This window comes from Tachypleus tridentatus, chromosome 1 (assembly GCF_004210375.1).
Source record: "Tachypleus tridentatus isolate NWPU-2018 chromosome 1, ASM421037v1, whole genome shotgun sequence".
Taxonomy (NCBI): domain Eukaryota; kingdom Metazoa; phylum Arthropoda; class Merostomata; order Xiphosura; family Limulidae; genus Tachypleus; species Tachypleus tridentatus.
This window is the reverse complement of record NC_134825.1, coordinates 1,696,083-1,720,314: the sequence shown is the minus strand read 5'-3', so window position 1 is coordinate 1,720,314 and position 24,232 is coordinate 1,696,083. Positions and strand designations below refer to the sequence as shown.

At 32.2% G+C, this 24,232-nt stretch overlaps 1 protein-coding gene across 2 annotated transcripts in view; it reads right to left on the bottom strand.

Annotated features, from left to right (window-relative positions):
• The window catches only part of LOC143228368 (uncharacterized), a 33,223-nt gene extending 9,745 nt beyond the window's left edge, over nucleotides 1-23,478 (bottom strand). For both annotated transcript variants that reach the window (XR_013015337.1, XM_076459662.1), the window contains exons 1-7: nucleotides 22,713-23,478; nucleotides 11,587-11,759; nucleotides 9,480-9,625; nucleotides 6,172-6,244; nucleotides 4,920-4,989; nucleotides 3,981-4,275; nucleotides 394-541 (exon numbers count right to left, since the gene is read on the bottom strand). Coding sequence is in view for 1 of the 2 variants with exons in the window: in XM_076459662.1 (XP_076315777.1) it covers nucleotides 394-541; nucleotides 3,981-4,275; nucleotides 4,920-4,989; nucleotides 6,172-6,244; nucleotides 9,480-9,625; nucleotides 11,587-11,759; nucleotides 22,713-22,730 (923 nt within the window). In the remaining variant the exon portion in view is untranslated. The remainder of the gene's footprint in view (nucleotides 1-393; nucleotides 542-3,980; nucleotides 4,276-4,919; nucleotides 4,990-6,171; nucleotides 6,245-9,479; nucleotides 9,626-11,586; nucleotides 11,760-22,712) is intronic.
• Between the last annotated feature and the right edge of the window lie 754 nt (nucleotides 23,479-24,232).

Sequence of the window (24,232 nt, the reverse complement as noted above, 5' to 3'; positions counted from 1 at the left end):
GTCAAATACTATGCTTGTCAACCATTTGTAAAATTTATTCTTATTTGTTCTTAAAATGTATTTAATGCCAAGTAAATAATATATCTTGAGATAATCTGTGAGTAGTCAATGAAATAATTAATAAATACAACACTGCACACTTCTGTGTTATGATTATGGGGTTTTCTTTTCAACTAGTTACAGTTAAAGCATAGTGAGATATAACTTATCAGGTGGATATTGTGCCACTTTACTCAACTCATCCTGCCCTTGTACAACAGTGTTTGAATTTTAACACCATACATTACCTTGGCATTATTTTAGCTTACTTTGTACAACTTCTGATGCTGAGCTTTAAAAAATGGAAAGCTGTGAAAACTACAGACTCGTATCATAAAAGTCTCTTGTAATTACCGCTTTGGTGACCTTGACCGTGACCTCTTTTCTTTCATTGATGATGCATGTTTTCTGTTATTAGTTACATAACTTCTATTGGAATTTGATCTGTGTAGTTCTTCATTCTTTGTCTCAATGTGGGATGAAGACAGTGATACTTTTGTTTCTTTCTAAGAAAGGGATAAAAAACAAACTGGTAAGCTTCAATAACAAACAGGTTGAAAATAACATTACTAAAAACAACATACACAGTCTATATCAGCCAAAACAAAGACTGTATAAAGTGGCACTAACTAATACAATCATTCTCACACTCAACATATAATAAAATTGACTTTTAAAGTCCACCAAGCACTCAATCTAGACTCTAATATAACACTAACTTAAAAACTTTCTAACACTCAACATGTACTCTACAATTGCCTTAACTTGTACAGTTGTTCTAAAACTCAACATATATACAGTTGTTTTGACTTATACATACAATCTATCAAATACACAACACAGTATCTAAAACTGACCTAATGTATAGACATAACATAGTAAATACAATTCACCAAACTTACATAATATATAACATACATAATCCAGTACCTACAGTTGTTATAACTGCCAGAATCTATCAAATACACTATCTAAAACCTACAGCTGTTGTAACTTAATGATCTATCAAAGACAAATACAGGATCTAAAATTGACCTAATGTATTGACACAACCTAGTACCTACAGTTATAACTTACACAATCTATCAAATACACAACACAGCATCTAAAATTAACCTAATGTATAGACACAACATGGTAAATACAATTCACCTTACATAATATATAACATACACAACCTAGAACCTACAATTGTTATAACTTATATGATCTATCAAATGCATAACACAGTATCTAAATTTGACCTAATATATAGACAGAACAGGGTAAATACAACTTACATAACTTACAAAATACATAAAATGCACAACCTAGTACCTACAGTTGTTCTACCTTACATAATCTACCAACACATCGAAAATTGACCTAATGTATAGACACAACACAGTAAATAAAATTTAGCTAACTTACATGATGTATACAATACACAACCTAGTACCTATGGTTGTTATAACTTACATGATGTATACAATACACAACCTAGTACCTATGGTTGTTATAACTTACATGATGTATACAATACATAATCTAGTACCTATGGTTGTTATAATTTACATGATGTATACAATACACAACCTAGTACCTATGGTTGTTATAACTTACATGATGTATACAATACACAACCTAGTACCTATGGTTGTTATAACTTACATGATGTATACAATACACAACCTAGTACCTATGGTTGTTATAACTTACATGATGTATACAATACACAACCTAGTACCTATGGTTGTTATAACTTACATGATGTATACAATACACAACCTAGTACCTATGGTTGTTTTAACTTACATGATGTATACAATACACAACCTAGTACCTATGGTTGTTATAATTTACATGATGTATACAATACACAACCTAGTACCTATGGTTGTTATAATTTACATGATGTATACAATACACAACCTAGTACCTATGGTTGTTATAATTTACATGATGTATACAATACACAACCTAGTACCTATGGTTGTTATAATTTACATGATGTATACAATACACAACCTAGTACCTATGGTTGTTATAACTTACATGATGTATACAATACACAACCTAGTACCTATGGTTGTTATAATTTACATGATGTATACAATACACAACCTAGTACCTATGGTTGTTATAATTTACATGATGTATACAATACACAACCTAGTACCTATGGTTGTTATAACTTACACGATGTATACAATACACAACCTAGTACCTATGGTTGTTATAACTTACACGATGTATATAATACACAACCTAGTACCGATGGTTGTTATAACTTACATGATGTATACAATACACAACCTAGTACCTATGGTTGTTATAACTTACATGATGTATACAATACACAACCTAGTACCTATGGTTGTTATAACTTACATGATGTATACAATACACAACCTAGTACCTATGGTTGTTATAATTTACATGATGTATACAATACACAACCTAGTACCTATGGTTGTTATAATTTACATGATGTATACAATACACAACCTAGTACCTATGGTTGTTATAACTTACACGATGTATACAATACACAACCTAGTACCTATAGTTGTTATAACTTACATGATGTATACAATCCACAACCTAGTACCTATGGTTGTTATAACTTACACGATGTATACAATACACAACCTAGTACCTATGGTTGTTATAACTTACACGATGTATACAATACACAACCTAGTACCTATGGTTGTTATAACTTACATGATGTATACAATACACAACCTAGTACCTATGGTTGTTATAACTTACATGATGTATACAATACACAGCCTAGTACCTATAGTTGTTATAACTTACATGATGTATACAATACACAACCTAGTACCTATAGTTGTTATAATTTACATGATGTATACAATACACATTGTTAGTCTATTGTTTTCCAACAACCAGCTACTTGATTCATTATTTTTACCACTTACCTTGAGAATCAAAACCACCAAGCAGCATGGTTAACAAAATGCACAATTTAAAACTGATATTTGATATTACAACATTGTCATGGGGAACATAGTAACTACTTGCTGTACATAATAGAAAATTTAAGATACAGAACGTTACCATATGCTCTACTAATATCTATTCAAAAGTGGCATTACTTACAACTGTATCCAGTAAAGTACTGTGCAGTTTATTATTGTAACACATATTAAGTAATGACATTCTTTTTTATGATGTTGCTGTTCAGACTAACATGGGGTCAGATACACAAGTTGTGGTAGTTCTGATTATGCAGTATGACCTGTGATGTCACAAATAAATAACATAATATTTATATATGCACCTCAATGGATGATATTTTTGGTGAAAAATTATTTTAATTACAATAAAACTGAAAGTCACAAAAACATCATTCATAAAGGCAAAATTCAGACACCTTTACAGAAATGTATCACTTTCAAACACTTCAATTCCAACACTTTAATAATATGAGAAAAGTGAGAAACAACAGACAAAGTCAGAGCAGATGAGAAACAAAGTCACTCAAAAAAAACTGTTTGGATAAAGATGGAAAGCATGACATTTAATAAAGGCCTAACAACTTATATGTATTAAAGGTAGAACAATGGTGTTAAAGGAGATATGAATATTCACGATGAAAAACGTACTTGAAGTAAAAATGTATTCTCAAAACAGCTGGTATGGGTATTAAAACTTTTAATTAGAATAAAGTACAGAACGACATTTTTGACCTTCCTAGGTCATCATCAAATTAACCTTTGTTAATGTTGTTCTTTATGTTATTCTAACTAAAGTTTTAATACGCATACCAGCCATCTTGAGAATACAGAGATAAGAATTCTAAAGTAATTGAACCTGTCTGTATGGATGAACTTTAACAAAAGGTAGAAAGTTATTTGGAAGTAAGCCTATGTACAGATGTTTAGTGAAAGTGAATTATTACTACAGATTTTGAAAAACCTTCTTCTAAAGACTTGCCATGACTATTAATCCATACTGTTGTTTTCTTCGCCTCTTTTCTTTGTCAGAATGTACTTCCAAGTCATGCTTATGATGATTCTTTTTATTTTCATCTAACATGTAATGGTTCTTCATGGTGTTGCCATCCCCTGCTACATATTTATACTTCAAGTGTCCACTGCTCTTTTCTTTATTTTTTACTTTAGACTTTCTTACATAAACAGTCTCATCTCCACTACTATCTGTTTGTTTCTTCTTCCTTTTCTTCTTCTTTTTCTTCTTATCTTTCTTTCCTACACTTTGCTGCAACTGTTTTAAAAAGTAAATTTTACACAAGGAAGTAATTATCAGATAATAATAATAAACATAACTCAAAAGAAGTACAGCACATTATACTAAACATACTAGTTTAATAAGTGTGTGTAATCGAAAAGTTCACTATACAATTTGTATGCACATTTCTGTAACCTAAAAATCTGTGCTTTTCCCACAAAATTTGACTTTAAATTACTTATCTCTCTCACCCTGAGTATCCTTTACTGCACATGACACAAAGTTTTAGTGTCTTACATTCAAGATTTTATTAAAATACTTTGTTTATATTATACCAATTTGTATAACATAAAATCATAGCTAATAATCTATATTTTAACAGTGTATCATACACAATATTTTTAATTCTAAAAGGCAATATTAAGAAACATTCTGAACTTCCATTTGTATGATACGACACATTTTTGAGACATGTTCGTAGATAAATATTTATTTTAGTTTATTACAAAATACTTCACTAAAATTATGATATCAACATATTAACAATTCAGCTGATAATTTAGATGTTATCTGTGGAAAAACAAATTTACTTTAATAATGGTCCTACATACACTATGATTAATGAGTTATGTTGTGATATGATATTTTCTGAAAGTCACTTATCCATTCAAAACACTTACTAACTGTTTCAGTTGTTTCATTTTCACTGGATTGGTAATCAATTTCTTCTTTTCCTCAAGTTCTTTTTTCCTATAAATAGGTATTAGATTGTTATATAAACTTGTTTTAAGATTGGTCTTCAATCAGAACACATATCGATTTTCATGTGAACTAATTATATTCTCATACTCAGAAAACACATTTTATTATGTAGTAGTATAAACTACAAACAGTAACTTAGTGAGTTAACTATACCATTTTATATAAACTTGTTTTAAGATTGGTCTTCAATCAGAACACATATTGATTTCCATGTGAACTAGTTAAATTCTCATACTCAGAAAACACATTTTATTATGTAGTAGTATAAACTACAAACAGTAACTTAGTAAGTTAACTATACCATTTTATATAAACTTGTTTTAAGATTGGTCTTCAATCAGAACACATATTGATTTTCATGTGAACTAGTTAAACTTAAATTCTCATACTCAGAAAACACATTTTAATGTGTAGTAGTATAAACTACAAGCAGTAACTTAGTGAGTTAACTATACCATTTTATATAAACTTGTTTCAAGATTGGTCTTCAATCAGAACACATATTGATTTTCATGTGAACTAGTTAAACTTAAATTCTCATACTCAGAAAACACATTTTAATGTGTAGTAGTATAAACTACAAGCAGTAACTTAGTGAGTTAACTATACCATTTCTTTAGTTTAAATCTGCCATTTCTGTTTGGTAACTTCTAAACATTTATGATAAGCAAACACTATGAAAGAATCTGTTTCCATCTTTCTTACTCCTGTGTTCATCATGCACATTTCTTTAATATACAAAAACAATTTCCACTTAGGCAGTTACTTACATATTCTATCAGGAAATTCTACACACAAAAAACCACAACAGATATTGGTTCATTACAAAAAATATCAAAATCTGTTATATTTTCTATTGTAACAGTTTGATGTAAAACTGTGGTAATACAGACACACCACAACTGATACAGGTTCATTTCAAATAAAGATCAATATCTGTTCTGTTTTTTCTATTATAAGTTAGTTTGATGTAAAATTGTGGTAATACAGACATACCACAACTGATTCAGGTTCATTACTAATAAAGGTAAAAATCTGTTTTTACTATTATAAGTTAGTTTGACATAAAAATATGATAATACAGATATACCACAACTTATGTAGGTTCATTTACTGTAGAACAATATCTAGAGGTTTAACAGATTTGATTCAGTATCTACATAAAATCACCTGATTGTGAAAAGTGGGTCTTCTCGCACTTTGTTGGCAACATCTATTACACCAGTAGATGGTTCACCAAGCTCTATATGAAAAATATCAAAGATCTTACTCATATTTTTAATGGTATTACTACCAATCAAAACTCAATGAAAGAAAATATATCTGTCTCATTACAATATTTTGTTGTTGATCAGAACGATCCATTTACTCACACAATCAGTTTCAATCTGATTGATATACATTAATATGCATCTTTCATAGATTACAGAAATTATAAAAACACAAAAATTGACAAAGTTTTATCAATAATGTACACCTGACCTGTCACAATACCATCAGATCAGGCTAAGTAACAATATTTATGGTCACAACATCTAATAAACAGTTTTCTTTTACTTACTGTCCATGTTTACTCAAGAAATACTTGAGGTCTTAAAGTTTGCTACTTTGTTCTTTATACTAGCACATCTGTAACAGCTCCAAACAACACTATTCTTTTACTTACTGTCCATGTTTACTTAAGATATACTTGAGGTCTTAAAGTTTGCTACTTTGTTCTTTATACTAGCACATCTGTAACAGCTCCAAGTAACACTATTCTTTTACTTACTGTCCATATTTACTTAAGATATACTTGAGGTCTTAAAGTTTGCTACTTTGTTCTTTATACTAGCACATCTGTAACAGCTCCAAGTAACACTATTCTTTTACTTACTGTCCATGTTTTCTTAGATATACTTTGAGGTCTTAAAGTTTGCTACTTTGTTCTTTATACTAGCACATCTGTAACAGCTCCAAACAACACTATTCTTTTACTTACTGTCCATGTTTTCTTAAGATATACTTGAGGTCTTAAAGTTTGCTACTTTGTTCTTTATACTAGCACATCTGTAACAGCTCCAAGTAACACTATTCTTTTACTTACTGTCCATATTTACTTAAGATATACTTGAGGTCTTAAAGTTTGCTACTTTGTTCTTTATACTAGCACATCTGTAACAGCTCCAAGTAACACTATTCTTTTACTTACTGTCCATGTTTTCTTAGATATACTTTGAGGTCTTAAAGTTTGTTACTTTGTTCTTTATACTAGCACATCTGTAACAGCTCCAAGTAACACTATTCTTCTGTAAATATTAATTGTGACAAAAATATTATCATTATTTCATGCATTAGAATATCTATTTGTATACATCTTTTCTGCTATAATATTTTCAAATATAAAAACTACTTTTAATTACAGGTAACAATGTTTTGACTTTAAATACTGGTGTATCTAGCATTGACCTAGTCTATAGTAAATGAAACCAACAGAAGCATAAATCAGAACTGTGAATAATGTTCACAAATCTAGTTTATCAGACTCTGAAGACAATTACAGACCAGAGCAAAAAGACTGGTCTTCAAAAACATCAAGTGATACACAAATATAGCACTTGCCAGAAATACTATGTGGGCACAAATAAGTTGCATGTTAAGGCTGACATTGTAATTAAAAGTTTCCTCTTCAAACTATAGGTAAGTTACAATAATAAGAAACACAAACTAAAATAGGTACACAATTAAAAAAGATTTTAGTTAAGGTCAATATATAACCAATAAAATTGTTAACTCTACTTATATGTTGTGACATTGCAATGTCCTCTTTAGGAGTGAGTTGCAAGACAATCATATCATATATTTATACTTGCTATATAGGTCATGACCTACATAAAGGTTTACCATTTCTGCATAAACTTTCTTTAGAGAACACCACCATGATTTTTCATAAATACTTGCTGGACTTTCATTTGTAATTAATAATACAAGATGCTTTTTTATTTAATCATTTCCACAGATTCACAATTATTTCTGCCTATATTACCCTTTGGTTGAGCCAATATTACAGTATTTACCCAGAATACTGTAGGTTGTGTTTCATGAACATGTTCTACTATGATTGAACTTTCAGTTTTATTTCTTAGATATCCTCTATGTTCCATTAAATGATAATTTAAATTTCAGTTAGTCTGTCCAATATAAATATTTTCACATTCATTTTAATTTTATAGATTACGGTTTCTTCCATTAACCATACATTAACTACTGTATTACCTAAAATTTGCTTTATTTTATTAATTGGTTTAAATATAAAATTGAATACTTGTTTTATAAACACTTTAAATACACCATTATGGTAAAATTAAAGCTTCCATTTTAATCTTCTCATAAATGGGTTTTAAAATAATACATTAATCCATGATGATGAGAAAACCCATTTGTAGAGAAAAATATATATGTTAAAACAGCTGGTATGGGTTGAGTTGTTTTTTTTATGTAGAGGAGCGAACAACGTTTTGACCTTTTCTTGGTCATTGTCAGGTTCACAAAAAATATTATAAATTAATATACCTATATTAATATAATCAAACATCTAAGCATGCCCTCTATATTCCTACACTCAATTACACAACCCCCTTCAAACATGTGGTCAGCTATTAGTCAGTTACCTCTTTCTTTCTTTGTGAACCTGACGATGACCGAAGAAGGTCGAAACGTTGTTCACTCCTCTACATCTCAACCCATACCACCCATTTTTACATATATAAAATAATACATTGATTAGTCATTACCACACTACTGAATTTCTTAACAGCTCTACCTACAATGTTTGGGTTAAATCATCTTCCAATTGATACACCTTTCATTAATAACTTATTTTTAAGTCTTCTTGCTTAATATAAATTTTCAAAATTTTGTGAACACAAGTGTAAAATACAGATACTTATTAACGTGGTTCATGAAAATGACACTGTAATGTTATAACACATAGAATCAAATCTTTAGTGGTCACATATTGACCTCAATTAAAATGTTTTTTTGTTGTGTACATATTCTAATGTTATTATAATATTATATTAACATTATATACATGTGCCAATAAATATTACAGGTACATTACGGAAGTAAGGTCTTCAACTAAATTACAGAAACTTTGAATGAGTTGAATCAAAGAATGTCATGAAGTTAACCACATTCCTATAAACAAGAAACATTTAAATTATAGGGTAAAAGTAGAGCTTATGCAACATTCCCTGAAACTTTCACAATAATATGGGGATACAGAAAATTATAACCATGTATTAATACAAAATATTCCTAAGTTTTCTTTACAACACGAGTACAGTTTTCATAAAGGTGCCATTATTTCAGATTACCTGGACTATTTATAGTTTTCTTCTGTTACATTTTAAGAAAAAACAAAACTTTTTATTAGCTCCTCTGCAGTTCTTCATCCTTTTCCTGTTAAGATTGTCAAAGTAGTTTAGTGTTCTCACCATTTATGTTTTCTGCTTCTTTCTCCTCTTCTGCTTGTTGCAACATATCAAATGTTTTGTCAATGTGTCGACCCAGTAAATAATCCTCCCGATTAACGAGACCTGCTGGACCTTGGTACATCCAATCTAATCGATCCTGTTTTTTCCTTCAAGGGCAGTTATTTCAGAATCAAATATTATAGCAATTAAAAACATAGTACTTAAAATTACATTGGTAACAAATGACAAATTAATTAGAATCTCTCCTTCTGGTACATTCTGTGATTAAAATAACCAAAGATAACACAGTAGTGGTAATAGTTGTAGAACAAACAAGTTCATCAGTATCAATCAGTGGTAATAATTGCAGAGCAAACAACAGCAGTGTCAAACACCTTTCTTCATAATCTTCAAAACTGTGGAGAATGTATTAACATTTTCGCCATCACAAAAACAAAAAAAAACTGTTTTTACAGATATAGAGGGGAAGAAAAATACACAGTAATATTTTCAATTATTAACTAATAAAACTAATTGCATTTTAAAAATAGGGGATAGAAGTAAAACACCAATTCACTAAAGATCAATAGATATTTTGCCACATATGGAAAGTGATGACTATGTTGGACATAACACAAAATAGACATTACCAATCAATTACACTGTATACATGTAGGACAACCTAACACAAGACAGACATTAACAATCAGTTACACAGTATATCCTAATACAAAACAAACATTATCAATCAATTACACAGTATACCCTAATACAAAACAAACATTATCAATCAATTACACAGTATATCCTAATACAAAACAAACATTATCAATCAATTACACTGTATACTTCTAGGATAACCTAACACAAGATTGACATTAACAATCAATTACACTGTATACTTGTAGGATATCCTGACTTAAAACAAATATTCAAAATTGATCAACTATTATAAGTATGCTGAAAATTTTTCCATATTCCTCTTAATTTATAACTAAAAATTAGAAGTTGCATACAACAGTATTAGAGATCTATTGTTTGTGTCCCACAAGATGTCATTCATTAACAGAACCCATCAGCTGGACTGCAAGATAAAAAACAAAGTATCCTCTGAAGTTATCTTTATATATGCAATATAAAACTTTAAATGTTGTGGTTTGAATGCCAAAGTTTTATGAAGCATTAGAAATCAGACAATAACTTGTAAGACACTGCAGATAGTTCTTAAAATGTTAATTTTTATATATTTATGGTTTTGAATTACAAATGGACAAATAAAGATGAATATGGAAAAAAAACAGCTACAGGTTATATAATTTATATCACACATTTGAGGTCTATAGGTTTCTAAATGTATTCCTGCATTAGGTACTTATACCATAACATTACATAGTATGATAACCTAAAGGAAATAATGAGTCACTAATTACAACTTCTCACTAACAACTAAACTTTAAATCACATTTTATTGGTTTGAACAGTATATTTAATTAATGAGACTCCAGGTATATTCTTGTTTCTCATCCATGTAGCTAACTTGAACAGAACCTATTGATATATTCACTACCTTTATATAGATATTCCATTATCATAAAAATGCAACTGATACACAGTTACAAACCATTTTTAATGCCAGCCAGTCTGTTGCTTCTAAAATATGGACTCCACATATTTCAACATTTAACATGTTATAACTGAAACAAGGAGAGTCCATGTTTTAGAGACCATCAATTGGCCTGAATCGAAAATGTTTTAACTGTTTATAGCTTTAACATTGTGTTATTAATCTACTATTTGAACATTACACACAAGTGCCAAAAAAACAATATCAGTTTTACTTTTGTTATTAAATACATGTAGCAAGGTTTTAAGAAAACAAAGTACTCAATTCCAGTCCCACTACCTGATTAACATAATTATAAAAATCAATGTATTCTAAAGCTGATTTAAATAGTAGTCTTGTGAATCACAAACAAATCTTACCAGAGTTAATAATCAAACTAGAAGTAAACAATGCACTCAGAACAACTAGGACATTTACTTGTTCAACTATTTAAATTGTAACAAAACAATATGTAAAACGTTTTAAAGAAATGTAAAATCACCTTCTCTACTAGAAAAGACTTACTTTATGACTCCTGTTTCCTCAGCAAACTGTTGAATCTCCTCTTTACCTCTTTCTTCTTCCAGCTCTTTCTGAAGCTGTTCAATTTTCTTTTGTTCTGCTTCATGCTGTTGTTCAGCTTTCCAAACCCTTTCAATGTTCCTAAGTGTTGATGGATGCCATGACTTTTTCAAATTCTGAAAAACCATCATTTTACTATCAACATACATCACATAAAAATAACAGTATTATATTGAATGTTACACTGAAATGTTATGAGTGTACCATAGGATACCATTTAATTAATTCTAATTTCTACTCACTTATTCAATTTAGCATTAAAAATATTTTCTCAAACAAGAAAATGTGCATATATTTTAAATAATAATTATAATAATACTTCTTCATGTACTACTTTATATAAAAAAAATCTCTGTAATTAGAACGTATATATTTCAAACATAAATTACAACAGGATTGTTTTCAATGTACTCGTACATAAGAAAACATTTTCTGTAATTAGGCTGTATGTATATGAAACATTAATTACAACAGGATTACTCTAAACATACTTGCATATAAGAAGGAATTCTTTGTAATTATACTGTATTCATTCAAACATCAACTCTCTTGCATTGGTATCCTTCACACAAAGTTTCAATGTCTTACATACAAAATTTTATTAAACTACTATTTCTTTGAGTTATAACAATTTGTATAACATAAAATCTTAACTAATATTCATTATACTTAAATAACATATAAGATTTAAGTTCTTAATTCTACAAAGCAATATTTAAAAAATTCCTGAATTTCCCCTCGTGTGTGGCACCCGACATATTTTCTCCAGGCATCTTATTATCTCACTTTTATCCACCGTCGCCTCGAAATGTAAGAAATTAAACATAAATTGCTCAGAGAAGCTATAACTTTTATAACCTTCAGTTCTGTTTTGTTACAGAACCATTGAATAGAAGATCAACCAATCCTGCCACACCCACTGATCACATCCTCTTTTATAAGATCACTTAATAGTTTTCTCTTTCTTTTTTATATATTACCTATAATAAAAAAAGTCAAGGTTTTCATCTATCAAACGATATACTGTTTAACATTCTGTTCTGAACAGATAGTTGACAATTTCACTCAGAGTACAAGTACAGAATCCATGATGAAACATCTCTTTGGACTTCTTCCTCACCTGCGTGCCTTCCTTTCTTCTTTTTGATTTGGCTGATCCTCTTTATTATTTTCTTCTGATCAAAGAACTCTTTGGTGAAGCTTGCCTACTTTATCATCTCATATCTTTCCAAGACCACTGCATAGCATGCCCTTCCTACAATGTTTTCATTTGCATCAAGAATATTGTTTGTCATGTTTGAAAGCATATCTGGCAAACATATACAAGTTGAAAGATGGCCACTGGCTGTTCTTTTTTTCTTTTACTATGAAGGTACTGACTGCTGAACAAATTTTGCTCTCAGGTGGTAGATTTATTGTAGAGGGGTACTTCAACTCCTCAAGCATGTTACCAGGATCCATTTCTTTTTATCACTTATATTTCCATTAATGATGAATATCCATAAGTTTCTCCTTTTACAGGCCTTACCATTCAACCTTTCTGAAAAGGTTCATAACATTTTTCAGGATCAAGAACAAAAATATTACCTGAATTACCATTATTGATACATTGAATAAATTCAACAGATCTTCTATCCAGTTAACCTCTAACACTAAAAATGATATGAAATCATGTTGACCCGGTGGTCCTTTGCATTTATGATTTTCACAAAATGCCAGTGAGGAGAATTTCCTATTGAAAACTGTACAAATAGTATCATCAATGGGCACAACATCTGGAGTTTCTTCCACTGTAGACATCAGCATTGTACTTCGAATGATGGAACTATTGCAACTTTTATACAAAAAGTAATAATTTCCTGGGGTAGCAATATACCCTCTTTATCACTTGCTTCAATTATCTCATCGTCAATGACATCACATTCATCGTAAAATCTCATTGTTGGTATCACTCCCATCAGTAAATTCAAGGTCTTCATCCTCAATTTCTTCACATATTTTCTACATATCAAGAACGAAATAATTTCCATGGATACATTGCTCATTAGCAACTGTTATACCATCAGCATCAGTCATCTTAACTTCAGGTTCAATCTGATCTAGAAGTTCATCCTCTTGTTTGACTTTCTCTTCATGTTGAACTTTCATTTTGGATCCATTTTCAGCAATACTTTGAGGTTCCACCACATCTGGTTGTAAATGAACCCTTGTAAGTCATGGGAAACTGAAGTATTCTTTGACATGAGCCTTTCCATCACCATACAAAATTATATCACTTTACTCAGTAAAGGATGTCTTTAAGAACTTGATTTTTTATTAGCTTTCTAAAAAAACTGCTTTCTGTTCACAATCGAGTGTATGCAACAATGGGACATCATTTCCTAAACCTTTCATTGCACTCAAAAATTGTATTGTATTGGAGATATAAACTTAGTTCCCACATATCTAAAAACATGGGCCATTGCACAAACAAAATGAACATCAATGAAACTCTCATGATCCTGTGTATCTGTTTAATCATGATATTTCAACAAGCTCATGCATATGATAAATCTTTAGATAATTACCTTTTCGATATGCAGAAAATCTTTGTGCAGCTGTACAAGTATAGCTTTCAAAACTGAGAGTACACCAAAATAACCCTGCTTCAAATTTTTATATATATATAAAATCAAAGTCAGCCAGTCGCCTTCCATTTGTAACATCTGCATCTACATTCACAGTTGAAAGTATATGGACCATTGTACCATACCAACTCAATTCATATTTTTCAAAATGCTCTATACTTTTCTCATAATATAACAGGGTGAGTTTCATCTTATACACCATTAAATACTACTCTACATTGTACTGTTTCTCTTAAAGTAGTTTTTACTTTATCTTGGAAATTATTCTACCCACTGACTGAGTACACCAATCTGATGACCCACATACAAATTCATTTTGTTACAAATATCATTAAGCATACGATGTTGATCTGTAAGAACGTTTTCCTACAAATAATCCATAAAAGCAAAGGGAATTTGACAAGTCTGGCAAGTTTTGTTTTAGTTTACTTTTATTCAAAGCATGATTATCTGAGTAATCACCACTACAGCATACTGCTTCATTACCCAAATGACATTTCACCATTTGATTCACAACCATTTTGTTTCTGTAATCATTCCACAAATCTGGATTGATTGTATAAATGGCAGAAATCAGAAACAAATCATTCATCAAATCACAGTTGAATAGTCCACAACAGTCAAAGGTTTCACATCACTGAGTCAAAGAACTTACCAATTTAAAAAATGATCTCTACAAACTGTTTCATTAAACATTTCCATATATGATCTGTATATCAGTTTTGGAACCCTTTACTAGGTGATTTACTTCTGATTTCAATATTATGTTCACCCCATGAATGTAATTGCATATTTTATGGGGACAAAATGAACCTGACTGAAAGTGACATAACAGAAGTATCATATTTCACAATTAACCTTTTTACTTTAATAAAATATCACCCAGATGCCAACATCCCATAATGTTTCAGTCTTTTACATTCTGAAAATGGGATAAAAGTTTAAGTTGTACAACACCCCATTCTTACTAGTGCAATTTTTGGTAACTGATCGATACCATGTCCATAAATTGATTTAGATCTGCTAAGAAAATTTTTCAAATTGTTGCAAATACTACTGACAAAGGAAACCATCTGTATTGAATATGGAGTATCTTTTATTGACATTTTTCACCAAGTGTTCTTTGAAACTTCCCTGCTTAGAAAATGGGAATAATATGAAGAATTCATAGAAACTCCTGTCTGTAGCTCATTCAATTTTTAATTACACATCTGTGGTATGTATGAGCAAGCCTTGGTTCATTCAGTTACAGACTCTGAAAGCACAAAATGATTTCATTGTGTTGCTAACATTCTTGTCTTCTGAACCTACGAACCAGGTTGACAACCCATTCTGCATTTAATTTTCTCCTATACTTTTGCCACCATGACTGCAGCAACACATGGAACATTTTCTACACACCTTGTACTTGGCATGTTTGAATTTAAATGTTAATGGTGCTGCTGTAGCAATCTTTTTCCCAAAACAATAAATGGAAAATCCACATAATGTAAGAATACTTTAGAATATTGGTAAAGTATGGTAGAATTCTAGTAGGATCAGGAAAACCCCAGGTTTAGGTCCATTATGTTATAGGAGAATCAAGGGGAAAAGTTTAGCCAATTATTTTTTTTTCCTGGTTTAAACAGTCTCATGGGGACGGAGAACAAATCTGTACCCTACAAGTATACATACTGTGTTGATTTTTACCTCTTCTCAAGGATGAATATACAATGTTAGTCTTTAATCACCAAATATTCCCTTAATGTCCAAATGTTGTGATCAGAATTCCAACCATATTAATATATTTATTATTCATAAAATGGCTCTTTCTTAATTAATTAAAAATGTGGAAAGAACCATATAAAATACATGAAACATAATTGTAACCACAATTTTTCAAAAGAAACTAAACATACAACAATCCACCATTTTTCCTTCAAAAATGTTTCAGAAAGGGAAGGATTGTATTTGGTAATATAAAGTGGTCTGAAATATTCTATGCTGAAAGCACTATATACAGTCATGTGAAAAAGTTAGGACACCCTATGAAAGCCTGTGTATTTTTGTAACATTTTTGGAAATATAGATATTTAATCTCAATTTTAACAATACTGAGAGAGATACTGGTCAAAGCCCAGATCTTAATCTCGTTGAGATGCCGTGGGGTGACTTGAAGTGGGCTGTACATGCAAGAAACCCCTCAAACATCTCACAGCTGAAAGAATTCTGCATTGAAGAGTGGGGCAAACTTTCTTCAGACCAATGTTAGAGACTGGTAGATGGCTAAAAGAAGTGTCTCACTGCAGTTATTTCAGCCAAAGGGGGTAATACTAGCTATTAGGAGGTAGGGTGTCCAAACTTTTTCCTCAGTTAGAATATGCATTTTTGTTGAATTACATTTACAGAAGATCTTGAAAAGTCTTTTCTTCAGTTTTAATTGTTTAGTTATATTCCTATAATCTTTCAGTATTGTTAAAATTGAGATTAAATATCTATATATCCAAAAATGTTACAAAAATACACAGGCTTTCATAGGATGTCTTAACTTTTTCACATGACTGTATAACTTGTATAAGCTTAATTCCTCCAAAACTTGTTAAACATTTTCACACTACCTAGCCTTTTCACTTGAAGCTTTATCATGCAGAAAGAAAACCATAAACTCTGCAAAACATACAAGGAAGAAGGAGCTTTGATTTTAGGGCAAGAAGCTTTCTGTGGAAAACACTTGCAACAATTAAAACATATATATATACACATAATTAAAACACACACAAAGTAAAAATGAACTAATCACAAACTTGATACAGAAATTAAAGCTTCACATGATGGTATTAAGGTCGTTTATTTGCAGTTATGCATTTCATGATTCACTAATCACACTGCATTATAAATGGTGGGAAAATACAGAACATTAGTGTGTTTGATTGTTTCAGAATCAGAGTCACATGATTTGTAAAGTTTTCATTCATAAAATTGTTCGTACCACTAATTTAGAGGAATTTAATTTAATTCTGGCTTATATTTATAGATAAAATGTTTCTCTATAGTTTTTTCTGGTTTGCTCACAATCTTTTCCAACCTTATAGAATGGTATTACACTGAATTTCAGGTGTTTTTCCTTTGCACATTGGTCTAAATGTTTACTCATTATGATTTGTCACAGTTCTCAGTGATTTATCTGTTGTCTGTGGATAGTCATTCTGTTATTTAATTGGTCCCCGGTCTGCCCAATATAATCCAATCCACAACCTGCACATTTTATACAATATATTAGATTTTTTTATGTACAGTCCATCTATGTGTTGATATGAAAAGTTTCTCCTGAACTTCTGAATTTTTAAGTCTTCGATTTCCTGAATGAGTTCACGTATTTTACAACGTGGGTGACTGCATCGTTTGGCCCCAGTTTCCTTGGTTGACTGCTTAAATTCTGAATTTGTAAGAATTCTTTTCAAATTAGGGGCTTGGTGGAATGGGCTGATCAGTGGATATAGCTGTATCATCCAAGGACAGACCAAATTCGTCCAACTGTGCCTGGAAACAAAGTGCAAAAGGAACAATGGTAGTCTGTCTATTCTGAAAAAGCATAGCCCACTGAGGAAGGAAAACACAATCCCAGGTAGGATGCTGTGGTAAGGAACAAACTTTTGAAGCATTCAGTAAAGACGGTTGCAAATGGTGAAAATATAGAGGAGATTCATGAGACTCAGTATACAAACTCCTCACTGTGGAAGAGCAGAAGGTCCCTGTGCAGAGCTGAAGCCCTTAATGGTGAAGAGGGTCCAACATCTTCAAGGCCAAGGTCCTGGCAGAGCCATAGACCATAAACCCATACTCCAGTTTTGATGGAATAAGGGCACGATATATTTTCAGCATAGAACATTGATCTCCTCCCCAAGACATGGAAGAGAGGATATGGAGAATGTTCAGTGCCCTTGTACACTTGACACATAGCTGCTTGATGTGTGAAATAAAGGTCGGCTTATAGTCAAAGATAAGCCCCAAGAACTTTGCCTGAGGGACCACGGAAAGCACAACTTCTCCAAGATAGAGCTTGGAATCTGGATGAATACTCCATTGGTGTCAGAAGTGCATGCAAATGATTTTGGAGACAAAAAAGGTAAAATTGTTTGCTGTGGTCCACTTCCGTAAGCGAATGAGGGCAGTCTGTATCTGCCATTCAATAAACCTCATGCTCGACAACTGGTTCGAAATGTGGAAGTCGTCAACATAGAGACTGATTGCAACTGTAGGGAGTGTTGTCCAATAAGGGCATTAATCTTTATAATGAAAAGTGTAACACTCAAGACACAGCCCTGAGGGACCCCAAGTTCCTGTAGGAAAGTATCAAATCCACACAAGCTTGGAATCACCTGTCAAATAAAATATTTTTAATAAAAATGAGCAAATGGTCATGCAATCCATATGAATGTAGGTCTCACAATATGCCATACCTCCATGTAGTATCATAAGCCTTCTCAATGTCAAAGAATACTGATACAAGATGTTTTCGCTTGAGAAAGGCTTTCCTGATTGACATTTCAAGTCAAATCAGGTGGTCCATGGTGGAGCATTGTCATTAGAACCCACACTGAGTGGATAAGAGGAGTTGTTTGATTCAAGGAACCAAACAAGATGAGCATTAACTATCATTTCTAAGATCTTACAGAGGCAGCTCCTCAGAGCAATTTTGGTATCCTTCCCATGTTTGGAAAAAAAAAAAAAAAAAAGAGTACAATGGTATGGCACCAAGCATCAGGAAAAACATTCTCCTGCCAGATTTAATTAAAAATAACCAAAAGAATAGCAAGAGAGGCAGGATACAGATGATGCAACATCTCATAATGAATACCATTGGGTCCGACTGACGTACTGCCAGACCAAAGAAGAGCAAACTTGAATTCTATCAGCACAATGCAGCAATTATAATCAGAGATGATCAGCCCAAAAGGAAAGAGGCAACCACTCTGCCAATATCTTGATGCTAATGAAGCAAAAGTGCTGGATACACAAGAAAAGCTTTCTCCAAGGGCAACACTCTCAGCATCAGCATCTTCTCTGGACCTTTAGATCTGGTCATAGAAGAGATGCTAGAGGTGCATTTAGTCCAAGATTCCTTCTGGCTTTGATGTCTAACTTGCTAAGCATATGCATGGGCCTGCTACAATGCAATGCAGTTTAAAAGTGTGGGATACCTTTCCTAGGTATCCCAAGCCCATTTTTGAGCTTTCCTTACTATGTGGCAGGCAGGATTCTACCAAGGACAAGGATACTGTGGAAAACGTCGAGATTTTAAGGATATACTTAGCAGCTGCCTGGACAATACAGTCAGTCACTGCTTCCATACAATCATCTATCAATGGTTTACAGACTATGGCAGGATGAAGTTCTGAGTGGGCAGTGAAAAAGGGCCAGTTGGCTTGGTCCAACTTCCATTGAGGCATGTGGGTCAAATGGTATGAATCACTGCCAGATTCTTTCAAAATTATAGGAAAATTATCACTGCCCCATGGGTTACACTCTCCCAGAATAGAGAACAGTGAATGGAAATAAGTATAAGAATCAGTACTGAAGTGAGATAGGTTTTGATCCAAGAGCATATACTCTGTAGAATGACTCCACCAATTAATATCAGCACCACCTCAGAGCAAATTATGTCTATTAAAATCCCTCGAGATTAAAAAGAGAAACAGTAACTGCTCATAGGTCTATTCAGGAGCCAGTTAAAGAGAACAAATAGTGATGGTATGATCCAAGGAAGCATGGATGGCTACAGCCTCCAAGAGTGTATCAAGTGGCAAAGACAGGGTGGGCACATGTTGATCAACCAGCAATGCCACCCCACCATGCACTTGTTCATCACACAACCTGTCATTTCTGTACAAAAGAAAACTGCCAAAGAGTGACTGTATCAGCAGGTTTCAGGAACATTTCCTGTAAAGAGACACACACACATGGGATGGTAAGAATCAAACAAATCCTTAATATCATCCATATCTGAATGAAAACACCAACAGTTCCACTGGATCAGAGTGGTCATTTTTATTTATGTAGAGGTGAATTGGGCAGCAAGCCCCTTCATTCTGTTTTTGACCATGTTTTTTTCTTTATAGGGCAAAGGTCTATTGACCTCCATGGATCCTGTCCCATGTTGTGTAGGCAGGTCTCTGTCTATGGACAAAGATTCCAGCAACTGAGAGCATGAACAAATGGTAATTTTACTTCTCATGACTGCAAAAGAGCATGGACCTGAGGAAACATCTGAACCCAGAGCTAAAGCAGTCACTAGACAGGTTTGTTTGATTTTGAATTTCGCACAAAGCTACATGAGGGCTATCTGCACTAGCCGTCCTTAATTTAGCAGTGTAAGACTAGAGGGAAGGCAGCTTGTCATCAACACCCTCTGCCAACTCTTGGGCTACTCTTTTACTAACAAATAGTGAGATTGACCATTACATTATAAGGCCCCACGTCTGAAAGGGTGAGCATGTTTGGTGTGACAGGGACTCAAACCCACTATTCTCGGATTACGAGTCAAATGTCTTAACCACCTGGCGATGCAGGGCTGTCACTAGAAGGAGTGGCATGGACAGAGATGGAAGTAGATGTAGATTCGTCAACTCTTTTAATCATGGAATGCAAAAGATTCTACAGATATTTTGCAAATGACTCTGCTAGATGCACTGAGAGGTTAGTCTGCACTCCTACTGTGACAGTGAAATGGAATTCAGCAGCATATGTACAACATGGAGTTGGGGATAATAATTTCCGAACCTCTGGGTAGGAGGTATTGTTTATAGTCTTCAAACATTGCACCTCTTTCTTCTCCACCCATTTAGGGTAAAAAATAGAGTAAGGGGAGTGTGGACAACTACAGTCAACATAATGTGGATCTAGTTTGCTCTCGTAAGCTTTATGGTCTTTGACACCACAACGAGCACATGTTAAAGGACCACATCATGATATTTTTGAGTGACCAAACCATTGACACTGGAAACATCTGAGAGCATAAAAATGTATGGCCATATCTTACAGTTCAGATAACCTGCTTTGACTGTGGCAGGTGGATGTGGTGATGTAAACATCAATATCAGAACATTAGTAGACACCATAATTCTGTCTTTGGGAGTGGAGATAAGGTGCATTGCTAAAATGCCTTGGCTGCAGAAACCAGCAACGATTTCTGACTCAGGAATGTTTTTCAAATCCCTCTCAACTGTAACTCCTCTGGGAGTAACTATGATGGGTATATCAACAATATCGTGCAATTTCAAGAGGAGTTTGGTTTGTTGTGGTGAAGATGTTTCCACCAAAATGTCTCTACAGTGCAACTTCTTTACTCACTTAGGAGAGCCAGCATGCCCCTATAATCCCTTTTGAATAAAAAATGGGAACATCTGCCCTAAGTATTTCTCAGAGAAGGAACAGATAATTAGAAAATAAGGTACAATATCTGACTGCAATAATTAGAAAATAGGGTACAAAATCTAACTGCAATGTTGACTGTACAGAAGAGTTGTCCATGTGTGATCATATTCTGATAAACTGTTTTTTTTCAATGTTTTCATTTTTATTTATTTTTTCATAAATGAGGGTACCCATAATAAAGACGCTACATTTCAGTGCCCACTGACACCACCCACCATGGAGCCGAAACCTATAAGGGAATGCACTACAATGCCAAGAAAGGTCGAGTTAACAGCATTGCAGCAATCCAATATCTAAGGCTGGTATCATGATGTATATCTAATTGATTTTAAAACTTAAGTTAACAAAACAATAAATAATTAATATACTTGCAAACAACACTTACTATACAGTCTGCAGCCTATTTTGTATGTCTTTATATTTGTAAAAACAAAACTTTTCAGGAACTTGACAGATTCATAATTTTAAATAAAAACTTCGATATTTTTCAGTCCAACAACACAAGTATCTATTCATTCATCGTTTAGCTGTTAACATGACAACAGCATGTCATATACAGATACTGGTACTCCTGAATCACTAATAAACTGTTTCATAATTACAACTTTAGACTAAAGTTCTGGGGGGGGGGGAGTTGAATTTGTCTAAATATATAACCATTTTTACCTTTATTTATTTTTTAATTGTTTTTTTAGGTAAAGCTTTGTCAACAAATGCTATATTTAAAAAAAAAAAGTTATCTTAATCTATCCCTTAAAAGGTATAACCTGAAGATACAATTCCATACCAAGAATCATCCCATAAGACTTCCTCTCAAATCCTTCCAATAATTACATGAGGCAATGGCCTTTCTTACTCTTTGGAAGGAAAAAGGAAAGAAAGACTAAAACTAAGGGTGAAGATTACTTCAAGAAAAGCCTAACTAGTCAGTTTTAACTAGTGATTTGGATATTAATAATCAACCATGTAATTTGAAATCAGTACATCTACCAACACCATAACTTTTTTATTTTCATATTTATAACTTACCAAATCCCCTCCTCCCATCTTCTTTCAAATTACAACTGACTGAAGTTCAGTTTTTCTAAGTTCACTTTCGTCTAAAACCAAGTTTGTCCAGACACTCAGCCTATTGACATTCTTAAGTCAACACATTATTTCCAAAATTTCTAGTTGCTTTACTGAATAAAGCCTTACAGCATTACTTTACGTTTAATGCTAGTAAAATATATATAACGGATATGTAGTTTAATCTTTGTTTTGTAGTCAGCAAATACACCAAAAAATTACAATAATCAATTCAACTGCCTAAGCCTAACTCTCACTAACACAAAAACACGTATTCCAATCAAACCAACAACATCCTTCAGCAATATTTACGCCACCTTTCAACTAAATATCTATTGGAGATCTATAAAGCTACTTAAACATGAAAAATTTAATATTAACAAGTTTTCAACTACATGTAAATTTCGTATAATTTTTAACTTTGCAAGAAATATATACATTTCAATATTGCAGAGAAATAGTTAACTACATATATTATTAAAATTATACTATTGAAACCAATTAGACGTATAAAATACAGTTAGAATAAAAATGTCAAATAATACAAAGAAATAACAATCTCGAGCTAGATATAAGCTTCCTTATTTTTAGTTTTAAAGCACAAAGCAATGCTAGGGGCTAATTATGCCCACATCAAAGATCGAGACCTATATTGTAAAGTTATATACACTGCTGGCCAAAACCTTAAGGCCAATGAACATAAAGAAAAAATATGCATTTTGCGTTGTTAGACTTAACCACTAACTTGAGTAGAGCTTGGAAAGATGAAAATAAGAAAAGGGAAAATAAAAATTAAAAAAAAACTTTTTTTAGCATTTAATAGGAAAAATGTGAACACTATTCTGTTATTCTTTTAACATAGTTTTCTCGTTGTCATACTTTGTTCTTTATTTCTGTGATGTGTTTATTCTCAATATCGGAAAGACAACCGACAATGAATTTATTTTGGTTTAAACTATCAACTGTAGTTTCAGTTGTTTAACTAAATGGAGAGTTCTTTAACAACATTTCTTGAAGCAGTTTTGAACTTCAGGTAATTTTAATTGATCTCTTGAGAGATCAAGAATTCAACAATTCTTTCTAAACAAGTAGTTAAACTAATCGGTCTATAACTGTTTGGTTTATTCTCTGGGTTTTTTTCCTTTAGTAACATAAGATCATTGAGTTTACAAGAGGGTGAGATATAACCAACGTTGAGGGACAAATAGTGCTGTTGAATGAGCAAACAATTTCTAAGTATCCTTTCTAAAATGAATGATTCGTATATTATCCTCACTTTAGATGTGTAGATGTGTTTATTTTGTTTAATGTGTATTCAAGTAGTGTGTATTCGTATCTGGCTCGTCATATGCTATAGATGTTTAAAAACATCGGTGTTTTGTTTGCTTTTGTATATTATTTTATTTTCATAATTTGAGATCGGATACGTTTTGTATCTATCTTGATTAATTTTAAATTGTTTCAGATGTATCTGGAGATTC